The sequence below is a fragment of the Lampetra planeri genome, chromosome 31 (assembly GCF_965212315.1).
Source record: "Lampetra planeri chromosome 31, kcLamPlan1.2.h2, whole genome shotgun sequence".
NCBI lineage: Eukaryota > Metazoa > Chordata > Hyperoartia > Petromyzontiformes > Petromyzontidae > Lampetra > Lampetra planeri.
In genome coordinates, this window is record NC_136137.1 from 7,295,022 (window position 1) to 7,307,332 (window position 12,311).

At 47.2% G+C, this 12,311-nt stretch overlaps 1 protein-coding gene across 2 annotated transcripts in view; it reads right to left on the reverse strand.

The window, feature by feature from the left end:
- The window catches only part of LOC144729164 (5'-AMP-activated protein kinase subunit gamma-2-like), a 148,411-nt gene that overhangs the window by 97,046 nt on the left and 39,054 nt on the right, over positions 1–12,311 (reverse strand). For both annotated transcript variants that reach the window (XM_078609165.1, XM_078609164.1), the window contains one exon: positions 50–124. In XM_078609165.1, the coding sequence (XP_078465291.1) occupies positions 50–106 (57 nt within the window). In that variant the 5' untranslated portion in view covers positions 107–124. The remainder of the gene's footprint in view (positions 1–49; positions 125–12,311) is intronic.

Below are 12,311 nucleotides of genomic sequence, written 5' to 3' on the forward strand. Positions count from 1 at the left end.
CACGTTAACATGGACACGCATGTCGGTACAGACACTCACGGACACTCACGTCGGCGGAGCTCTTCCCTCCTGTTGGTCCATCTGACTCGGGCTCCAGGAAAGGCATCGTGAAGCAGCTCAGATCCTGCTCCGCACACAAACGCACGAGACAAAGATCCTTGAACAGACTGTTGGGGCAAGTGCTGTTAGCGAGTAGCACCTATGAAGTCCGGCACGGCACACGAGTCGGTGGTGTAGCCCCACCACGACCGACCGCCTTCATCTCCCCAGTGCTGATATTGACACACCACACAAGCTACTCATTAAAGGCTCAGCCAACTTAGGAGAAGCCCAGGGCCAGTTCAGATATGCATCATTGCTGCTGTTGTTGGCCGAGAGTGTAAATTGATCTCGGGTCGATCAGGTTCGTAGCAAGGTGCGCTATCCACTACGCTACCGCTCCCCGTACGTACATGCGTGCGTCCGCGCACATACGCACGCACGCCCGCAGCCACACGCAAAACACGCGGAGACGCAGACGCATCTCTTCCAAGTGCGCTCACTCATTTAGGAACCACACATTGCTTGCCGGTCACAATTGAACTGCTGGCTGCTTTCAGAGCAGCTCAAGAATGCGTGCTGTGGTGTGACTGTTTGGATAAGATATGGCCCTGTGCATGTACTGTACCACTCAGCCCAGCCACACCATCGTCAACATCCCAAAGGTTTTGGTTGCCAGTGCTGGAGTGTGTTTGGGGCGGAGGGAGAGCAATGGACTTGGGCATTGGGGAAGGAGGGACAGAGTTCATTAGCCGTGGGGCTCAATTTGAGCCGCCAAGGTTGCCACCCTGTATTTGATTTGTATCCTTGTCCGTTTTACATCACCCGTGCAATAATCCATTTCGACGATTCTCTCACTTAGTTAGAATTTGAACGTGAATGGTAAGCATCTATCTATCTATTAATTAACATATTTATTTGTTTATTTATTTATTTTAGCCAGCTTTCACGACAGAAAAAGGTATTTTATTTAATATTGAGTTACGTTTTTGCACCGATTTCTGTTTGCTGTCCCGAGTCACTTTTGCAAAGGAAACTCTGCCCACTTCTCTTGAGTTCTCATCGAGTTAAACACATTTTACTTGAAACCTGCCCCTGAATACTATTCATTTAAGGTGCACGGATTAATTATTACCCCTATATAAAGGTTAGGGGGAGGGGGCAAACACCCCCCCCCCCCCTAATCCCATGGTCCCCCAAACCTATGAGGGGGTGAGAAAGAGGGAGATTTAAATCATCACACCACCAACGTCACGTGATCAATAATTCGATCATGCGACCACGGGCAGCCGCCAATTGCGAGTCAGCTGCCAGAGTAAAGGCTGCAAGCCGCAGGTTGTCCTGTAAACGATTCGAATATTCACCAAGCAAAGCAAGAAAAAGATCGTGCACACGCACAGATATTCAACAGGTGTTTTGCTATAAATCTCCACGTTATAGGAAACTTTGTTGAGCTATCATTGTTGGTTGTTGTAACGTTCTTACCCTTCCATACTGGACATCTGTGAAAAAAACAGCTTCAACGCTCATCGGATTCCTCCAGTATCAATAAATATTCGGATGATTTAATGGGCGGCAATTACGGCAGCGCTCGTGTCAAGATGCACAGCAAAGAGCGTGTCCACAGGGGTCTCAGATGGAAACTCTGTTGGCGCGGGCAACCTCTGTATGTAGTCTGTTGAACTTCATTACGCATCGTACGAAGCCAACCGTGCCAATCGGAGGTGCTGTACCTCAATTTGACCGCATCTTGATTTCGGACGAGTCCCTCGGAGCAATAAAGTTTTACGCTCAAGTTTCGTTCACATTGGATCAAATTACGTGAGTTATTGCGCCCTCCCCCCACTCCCCCCCTTGTGTTCCAGGTATTGAACCGGACAGAGCTGATTCCTTCATACAGAGGGTTTCCCCGAAACCCCAGTAGTCCTCGCGACCCGTCACGCCACGTTTACCAATTTACTCCCAGTTCAGAAACGAATTATCTCGTCCCACACTGCCCTCTTGAATCTAAGGTCATGCCGAACATTCATTCGGTGGTGCTATTCTCCGTTCGTGGCCAACAGCCAATGGTTGGAAATTCCATATTCCCACGGCAAGCGCCATAGTTCTATCGGACATGTACAAAACCTTGAGCCTATCCGCTGCTGGATGAGGGCCTCACTCCATGTGGGCCATGGAGGCCATTTTGCCGGTCAGAGATGGCTCGGCGACACCCACAACATTTTGTTGAAAGGTCACGGCATACATTTTTTTTGTCCGCGTTTTACCTCCCTTCAACACGGTGACACAAATCGTGGTTATGCCAATGATGGAACCTTTACGTGCACGGTAGCGCACGCACAGTCGGCTCGGTACGGAGACAGCGGCCAGCAGTGCTTTTAGATTCAATGCGATAGTTCAGTGGACCGCCTCTCATCCGTGGTGAAGTGGAAGGGAAGGGGTGCGGGGGTGGGGGATGGGGGGGTAACTTGACAGGACCCAGTTACCCAGTTATCACTGGGTAGCATCCGCTAGCGAGGCAGCCCCAACTCACTCGCTGCGACTGTTCCCCTCCCTGACTTTCCGCCCCGAACTACACAGGAAAAGAAACTGCGATCTTGATCCGGAAGAACAACAAAAACCAGTGTGATTTCGAGTTAAATTAAATTAATCCGTTCCTAAAGTTGATCTGTAAACACAGATTCGAAGGCGCATATTTGTTCTCGGGTTTGAGATGGTTTCAGAATTATGTGTATACGGTCAATGTGCAAGTTCAACCATCGCATTACATAACAGTTGAGCGCAAGAGGTGCGCTGACATCGTACAAACAAAACAAGCAAACAATGAGATATAACCAGTCGTGTGGATTTTGACCTGAATTCGAGATTGAATTCTAACTCCAAATCTGATGCAGAATTTTTTTTTTTTTACCAATTACAGATGCAATTTTAGGCCCAACAAACATGCAAATATGGGCACAATGTTTTATTATTCTTCATAATTTATTGATGATGACGATGATGACGAACGATAAACATGATGGATGATACGGACGATGATGGACGATGCAGATTATGACGAGTCAGTTATGATGAGCCAGGGGTTGAACCTAGGCTCTGTGGAGGGTCTCCTCTGACATGGCCACTGTCAGAATCCGAACATTTTTTTTATCCTGGAAGAATCCTATGAGCTATGAAGCTTTTGCATCTCACAAATGTCTAGTAGGGGCACGTCAGCAACTCACAACAAACAATATTAATACATTAATCATTCACGCCTTTTGGCGTCCTCTGGTCTAACACCGTTTTGAGACTAGGCTCAAAAGAAAGCTGTATTTGACGAGATGTTTATTTGATAACAATGTGGTATTTGACGAGATATTTAATTGATAACAATGTGGTATTTGACGAGGTATTTAATTGACACGAAAGCCAGCGCAGCTCCCAGGCTATGGAACGCTTTGCCTTCGGTAAAAACTAAAATCAATCGTTAAGAGCTATTAAGTCTTCCCTGAAAACTCACATTTCTAAACTGGCCTTTACCCCCCTTAATTCCAGCCGCTGACCCTGCAGGTTATGTTTATTTCCTGCTTTCTATACACGGTGACGCATTTGGGATCTACGGATGAAATGCGCCTTACAAATGTGAATTCTTATTATTATTGTTACATGTTTCAAAACGCATTGCGTGTGTTTTGCCGTATGATAATATCAGTAAATAGAAATTTAAAAAAAACACCACCAATTCTAAGAAATATTTATTGTTTACCTACAAAAGAAAAACCAGGATGATATGCATGTGTGTGCAAGCTGTTTGTTGCGCATGTTAATGACAAAGGGTTTCTCATTAAGCGAGTCAGTGAAAAGGTGAGTAAGTATAAGAGTGAGTCGGTGTCATATTCTTAGGTTTTTTCGGTAAAGTCACGTAGGTAAAACATCTAAATTAATGAAAATAAAATAAAACAAAAATCACGACGTTTTATTGTTTTATTTTATTTTATTTTCATTAATTTTGATGTTTTACCTACGTGACTTTACCGAAAAAACCTAAGAATATGATTCCTTGCAGTCACGAAAGCTTCAAATCTAGAAGTGAGTCGGTGGTTGAGTGAGTCAAGGGAGACCAGTGAATGAATAAATCAATGTGTCAATGAGAGTGAGCGGGTGAGTGACTGAGCGAGTCAAGGAAGGGTTGTTATTAAACAGGTAAGTCAGAGTGAGCGAGCAAGCGGTCGATCTAAATCGTGGTGAGTCACTCGGCATGCGTGCGGGACCGAGGGAGACAGAGACGGTCACACAAAACAACATTCTTATATTTTCCACTCGGTATTCGGTACCCACACAATACGTATGCAAGTACATTTTCTTGCCAAAATTCAAACACTGAAACACGATAGGAATCTAAGAGCGCTTGCAAATGCCAACTCGGGAAAAAAAAAACGTTTATTTAATTTTCTCTCAGCAAAAACAATCGGCTCCTGCCAAAGTCACAGCTCCATCACAATCATCGCACACAGAAGAGCTGGTGGGCCGGGTGTGCGTTACTCACGGGAGCTCACAGTGGCTCAGCCCGAGCCACAGAGGCTGCATCATCGTGGGTTAAGCGTGTCCCCAGCTCCCACGCTCACAAGGATGTAATCAGGCTCTGTCGTGCGTATGGAGTTTGATGGGCTCACGTTATAAATTCGACGCTGCTTCCGATTGAGTATCGTGGCTTTGATAATGATGCTTGAAGGATGGCAGCAAGAACAGCGGTTCTGGATTGTGGCGTGTTATACTGCTGCTCGTAGGAGTCATCAACATTAGTCGCAATTAGCCATGATCTATCCACTGCTGGATGACGGCTTCCCAAGCCGTCGCTCAAGGTCTTGCTAGGCAATCATCCGTCTAATCTCCTCGACATGCACGCCCATTACACCGCTACATCTCTATCGGCGGACACCCTAATTCGGCGCGTGGCCTCCTGCTAAGAAGAGCAAGGAGTCTCGGGGCAGGACACGTCGCCAGAAGGGATGCCGGCTGTGGTCGAGGCTAACGACAGTTTGGTAACCACAGGAGGGAACACACCCAAGGAGTAGTAGAAACGTTGTAATCAATCGGTTTGCTTGACCTCGACGGCCATTCGAGGTGATAAAAGGCACCATGATGTGATTTAAATTAAACAATGAATTGTCAGTCATACGATGCACGTTATCTCTCAAAGCTGGACAAGGCTCAGTTCGCCAACGATCGCGCTCATCGAACAAATGTGATGCGCACAACAAGCCATGCTCATCTCAGTTAAATGGATTCCAGAGTTAGGCGCAGGCTATCAGCACCGCTGTCGCAGTGGCCACCACCTCGGCCCGTAGAACCCAAGTCGAGCGGCCGCCCGTCCACTACAACCTTTGTGTCGATCGACAACCCAAATCGCAATGGATCCGACAGAAGCAGAGGCAGTGCTGCAGCGAGACCGCGGGCGGCTTGCCGAGCAATCAAAGCACCGGACCCTCTCGGAAAGTGTAACCGCGCGAAGATGTGAGAGCAATTTGCCTCCCGTGAAGCCGGACGAATTGTGACACCGGGCGATGAAAAACGACACCCCCGTGACACTCGCGCTCCACCAAAGGGCTTAGGCGAGGATTACGAGCCGTCCTCTGACGTGTTCTCTGAGGACGTACGGACCGCGTGTTGCTCGGTACGATGTCCGACGTTTCGCTCCACGTGCTGGGTGCTTCTTCTTTTTTTGGCAAACCAAAATTCCTCCGGAAACATGGTGGCGGAGGGGTTGGGCGCCAAACGTCGGACATCGTGCCGAACAACACGCGGAAACTACCCGGAAACCGCATCGGACAGATGTACTGTACGGCAGAACCGCGAAATTCCACATTCCCCACGGCAGAAGCCAGTCCTATCCCCAGGACAACAACCGTTGACTTCTCACGACAGGTCCATGTAAAGTCCAAATCTAAGGCTGGGTGAGGGCCTCAGCATGCCATGCATGCCATGCATGCTGAGGGTGGTAATATGAACATACTTCACCGGAGTTAGTTTATATTTATATTCTTGGTTCTTTAAAAAAAAGATTCTTGCTGTGGTTTTCACACCTGATGATGATTGCTTGTGTTGCAATCGAAACATCGTGGGAATTGTATTGTTTTATATTGTTATTATTTTATTATTTCCCTTCTACGTGACTTTACCGAAAGAACCAAGAATATGAATCCCTGCAGTCACGAAAGCTTTAAATCAAGAGTTAGTTTAGTTAAAAATGAAGGCGGGGAGAATAGATGCTTAGAGTGGAGAAGCGCAGTGCAGTACAACAGTGGGTGATGCTGCACTGGCCTCTGCTGCACCCAGCCACGCAGCCGTCTATGACAACCTGGAATGCATGGCGGTCGCCCATCCAGGCACTGCCCAGGCTCAACGCCATTTAGCTCCCGAGATGTGGGGATATCGCGCGCATTCTGGGTGATAATTTCAACAGCACAGTTGTTTCATTGCTTGTGATCATGGCGATGATGATGATGATGGATGATTCAAATCGCGATGTCAAGAGATGATACAGATGTTGCGGAGCTGGCGACGACTCACTCAGAGACGGAGGTGAGGTTAAGGGCTTCCGCCGTTTATTAAAGGGCTACACAAGACACAGGAGGGGTGAACCACTGGGTCCCGACACAGCCGGCTGCCCTGTGATGTCTCCTCCAAGCCGGCCGTGGGATCAGCCAACACGGCCGACCGAGGAGCACAGCCACGTCCAGTCCTGGCGCTGAGCTATCTCCACTGTCCCTAACCCTCTTGACCCTGGCTCCCCGTCTCACCCTCTCTCGACCCTTGACTCCAGCTACGACCCCGCTTACGTCACGGGGTCCCCCCTTTACCCTCGAGGAGCTGTGTCGTCATGTGCACTGTCCAGCGCGCGTGACCCCACGTCCCGTGACGCCATCGTACCGGACAGCGCACACGACGCCACTACTCTCCTCTACTCCTCTGCACAGATAACGGATTACGCAAATGATGATGGAGGAAATTAATGATACAGATGATTCAGCGTTGCGAGATGAAATTTGCATGAATGACGCTAAATAAAATGAAATTAGAATTATTATTTTGATGTGGATGATCATTTTTGTGATATGGTCATGGGTGACTTCCCACAAAGTAGTAGTATATGTTTTTCAGCCTCGAGGAATGATGGGCTGAGCCAACCCGTGATTTCAACTCATGCCCTTCTGAAAGAGAGTCGAATGCTCAGCTGCAGCGACACACGGCTAGCTACACAAGTACATGACCTCAAATTGCTTGAGTGGAGATATGCATGAGTCTGGCCTGTTGTGTAACGGTCAGCACACCCCAAGACTCAGAATCTAGAGGTCGCCGGTTGGATTCAGAACCTTTCAGAATCTTTATTTATACCGGGAGGAATCCGATGAGCTACTAAGCTCTTTTTTGACAGATGTCCAGGAGATTTGGAGTTGAAACGATGGGGAAAGTTTCTTAAATTCCACCCCCCCACCCAAACTCAGTTCGCCCAGCCTGTGTCAACTGGTTCACCACAACTAATCGACCGACAAGTCGGTTATTGGCTGCGTAATTTGCGGGCCCTCCCAACCTTTCCAAGACGTTCGTGTCTGGCCGTCGTGGTAGTGTAGGCCAAAGGGAGCTCTCGAGAGCTCCCTCTAGTAGAGGCTTTTCCACCAACTGTGGCGTGAGCTGGGCATTGCAGGGCTGCACCTTTAGCTTTTGTTGTTAGTATCCACGTCTCGTAGCCTTCCGACTGATGAACTGTGCAGAAACGTACATGTCATCAGGAGATAAATACATCATATATAGTGTACGGTATTTAAACTAAAGTAAACTATTTTTTTTTTCACCAAGGTAAGGCCCACTGAGCTATATAGCTATCTTCAGAAGGGACTTGGCTATCACAAATGAAAACCACACGAAGTGGCCGATCGCGTGGAAATTTATCGCAGCCAAATTTTTTCAACGGATGTTGTTGATTCGACATGTGGTGGGAAAGACATGAGGGCTACGGGGAGAACATGCAAACTCCAAATATGCACGGTTGTGAGGGTCAGGATCGAAGCCACGACCTCCTGCATACCAGGCAAAGTAATTAACATCTCGCCACCATGGCGTCCAGGTATACAAATAGTTATACCTATTTAATTAGATATGCAACAGCATCTCACTGTCTCATACCGAGTGTCATTGGACAGCCCACCCCAAGATGATTCCAGTGCACCACAGTTGGCCTGAACTGATGCTGGCGCTTCCATGATATTCTGAGTTACTTGACTACCACGCAAGTTGGGCAGAACTATCTCAGTAATACCTCCGAGTAAGACTTTCCCAGAAATGCTCGTTAATAAAAGGTCAACACCCGCCGCGCTGACGAGGTTAAACATTAAATGCGAACGAGCGCCCTCCACCACACGCGACCTGCCGTTTGACTTCACTGCGGCGTGACCCATCTTTGCTACTGGGTGGACAGAGATGGCGGGGGGCATTCGTGAAACTCACCCCCCTCCTGCCGCACCTGGAGATCGAATCAACTGGCTACCCTCTGGATTTCAATTTTCAAATATAATAATGTGAAATTAAACGTTTCCGTTGCCTTACGACGTTGCTGACCGACACGCTTGGTCACGTAGTGCTGCTTGGCCCGAATCCTCACGTAGGCAATGGAGGCCAATCCGTGAAGCAAAAAAATGGGCCCGTAAAAGGCAGGCCTCCAGCCTGAGATTGCAGGCAACTCGCATATGCTAAAGACAAACACACACGGTTATGGGTTGGTGGTTATTCGAGTACACACTCGGGTTGTGCGGTTGACACAGAAGAGGTATAAATACGATGGGCTTGGTGGCATCGTAGCCAAGGCGTTTGACTCAAATTCCAGTTCAGGGTCCACTCAACAAGCAGGACTTTGCACAAAGTCAAGGGTGACTGTCCTGTGGTCTGACCCCTGACGTAGGAATGTGGAATAAACACGAATGGCCATGGGCCTCACGACGGAGACACACATGAGACCCGTTTGAACAGGCTCAGGGCTTTGACTTTGAAATCAATAAAAGGACACACAAATGAATTTAGAATCTCGCTCAATAATATGGCCGCAACCTTCCCTCGCTTACGGTTTAACATTGAGGACAAAGTCAAAAGACAGCAGATAGGGGTGCTGGGTGGGTGGGTAGGGGCACAGCGAGACTGAGGAGGGGATAGGAGGATTAGGAGGGTGCCTCACAACAACTCATGGTGGAAAAAAAAATGTGGGCATCAACCCGTGGAATTTTTTTTTAACGCTGCGTTGACTGCACATCCATCCTCCTTCCCCGTTACGACCTTCGTTTGGCAGAATATTCTGCCGCTGCCAGCGCGTAGTGGCTACTGCTGCACGATGCACTGGCAGGCATTGCCTCTGCAACTCAGTCAGAGTGCTCGCCATTCAGCATACCATCACTCGATGTAACTGTTGCATCAATAATTTTGCGGATTATCACTTCACACGGCCACGAGAGATGGTGGTGGCTTTGGGAGACCTACATTCAACAGTGGATGATTATTATCATAATTTGCTCGTTTACCCAGGAAAGCTTCGCCGAGTCTCATGAATATTTTTCAGGAGGAATAGGGTCCTACCAAGTTTATTTTGCAGTCGGAAGTGATGATTGTTGTACATCATCTTTATTCAGTCCATTCGTGAGCGATTATTCAAATGCGGCAAATTTGGACGATGACGATGACGATGGCGCTTACTCTTGTGAACGACGTCACAGGAGCCTTAACGTCCACTGCGAGGCAGGCTGTAACTCGTTTTGTTTTGGTTAGTACTCTCGACGCAGTCTTAACCAGGGCGTGCCGCTGGGTTCGAACCGCGAACATCTGCCAAAAATTTCGATTTAAAGCTTTCGTGACTGCAGGGATTCATCTTCTTGGTTCTTTCGGTAAAGTCACATAGAATGGAAATAATAAAATAATAAAATATAAACATAATAAAATAAAATAAAAATTATTTTATTATAATAAAATAAAAATAAAATTATTTTATTATGTTTATGTACTACTAGGGCTGGGCCACGCCACGCATTGACCGTAGCTGACCATGGCTCGTGTCTGCGAGGACTCGCAAAGCGGTCGTGATTTTATTGACCGCCCCCCCCCTCCCCCCGTATCCATTATAATCATTGGCCGAGTCGTTCCCCGACGTGGATTGAAACTGGTTTGGCTACGTACGGTGCGAATAGAAGTTCAACGTACGTACGTACGGTTGTGACGTTGCATCTGAGAGTTGAGCGCGCCGTAAAAACAACGCCCCAACAACGACATCGATGCAGGAATAATCGTTATCATGTATTTGCTTACCCATGTGTCATTGCGGAAAGCCGCGTTTTGAGATATTTGCGCAATTCCATTGTTAATACAAACGCAATTGTGTTTGGCAGGAAACTGGGAGCGCCCAGAGAATACTGTGTCTTTAAATATTATTTCTATCAAACAAAAAAAATACAATAACAGTTTACAAGCCTGTCAATTCATCGCTGGATGAGGGCCTCCTCATACCTTGTCGATCATGGGAATCGCTTGACCGTACTTCACCACTCTGGTCAGTGCGGGTTGGTGAAGGCAGGCATCTCAGACGTGGCTGATGCACGGCAAGCCGCTTTTTACAGATCATAAGCCAAGAGAGGCCTATTGAGGAAAAGTAATGCAAGGTGGCCCATTTATAGATACCCCACACAACAAAAAAACAAAGAGAAATCTAAAGAGAAAACATTCGATTGAAAAACCTCGACACATCCCCCACCAATCTCAAGGCACTCGTTACATCTTGCAACTCTCTCCTGATATACGTGGCACCATCATACTTTCTCTGCTCCTCTGTAATACATGGAGGCATCCATCGCGTTCACAACACAGTACAATACCGTGTCCAATAACCCATTAAAGATCAGTGAGGTGGATATAAAAGGGGACCTGTAAAAGAAGCGTTACCTGTCGCGGGTCCTGCCACATTGCTCAGAATCTGCTATTCCCTCGAACACCATCTATATCAGCACCATCCCCATTGCTCTAAGTTGCTGCGATGGACGCAATGTGAATGAACCCTGTATCTTAAAACACAATAGTGCCGTGCGATCATCTTTCCCAGGTTATTTTCTGGCAGCGGCATTCAGTAACGCTTTGCTGGATGTAGGAATTCCAGAAGGCATTTTTTTTCACCTCCTGTACCGGTGACTCTGATAGCACCAGAGATACAAAAGGTGAAATCGTTGTGCAATGTCCCCTGGACAATGCACAAAGCGGTTGGTTTTAGGACCAAGCAGGTAATTCATATCACGAAGAAGTTAATGTTCAATTTAAGCCGGCAAAGGGATTTTGCTTGACTTTGCTCAAGGTCAACTGCACCGACCCTGGACACACGTGAGAGCGCGAGCGAAAAAAAATAAAAACATCACGTGGTCTCGGCGACAGCTCCCTGTCAGTGGTCGATTTACCTCTGCCTTTCACCATCCACACTACAACGACCACCTCCGTGTTCGAGCCTCAGCTCAAGACTTCCCTGTTCACCATGTGCAGAAGGGACTGCCTTTCTCCCTACGTGGTGAATTCATACCCCCCCCCCCATCTATTTAAAGTGGCCTTCCCTCATTAGTTTGGTCAGTTACCCTGTTTTTGTTTCCTGCTTTTCATGCATTGCGCATCAGGATCATAGGATGAAATGCGCATTCTAAATTTGAATTCTCATTATTATCACTATAATGTAATGCCATCATCTCAGTTCTCTCTCTGGCCTAGAACAGTACCCTCCTCTCGTACTCAAGTTCAAGTTCATTTATTAGGTATAGCCCTGTGAGCCATTCGGCTCTTGAATCGGGTACAACCGCAACAAATAAAAAACAAAAACATGAACAAAAAACATCTTAAAGTGAATATGTGACTGAGTGCAAACAGAAAATCCAAGAAAAGACAGCAAAATATTGCAGAAAAAAACACCGTACACCAACGCTGTGTGCAAAAATCCCAGTGGGATGCAAGTCAAACAACAACAACAGCAACCACAAGACAACTTAGATTAAGGCCATCAGTCTAACTCTGTACTACAACAAACAAACATGGCTAAACCAATACACTACCAATACACTACTCAGCTCAGACAAAAAGTCACAAGAAACACCTTCACAATCCTCCGGATGTGCATGCTTCCCACGATACCGCAGCGTATTGGAGATGCTGTAACCTTGAGATGCTTTATAAAACGACCATTGCGATTGTGACCACTGCTGGCTTGTATAACAGAAGTGGGTACT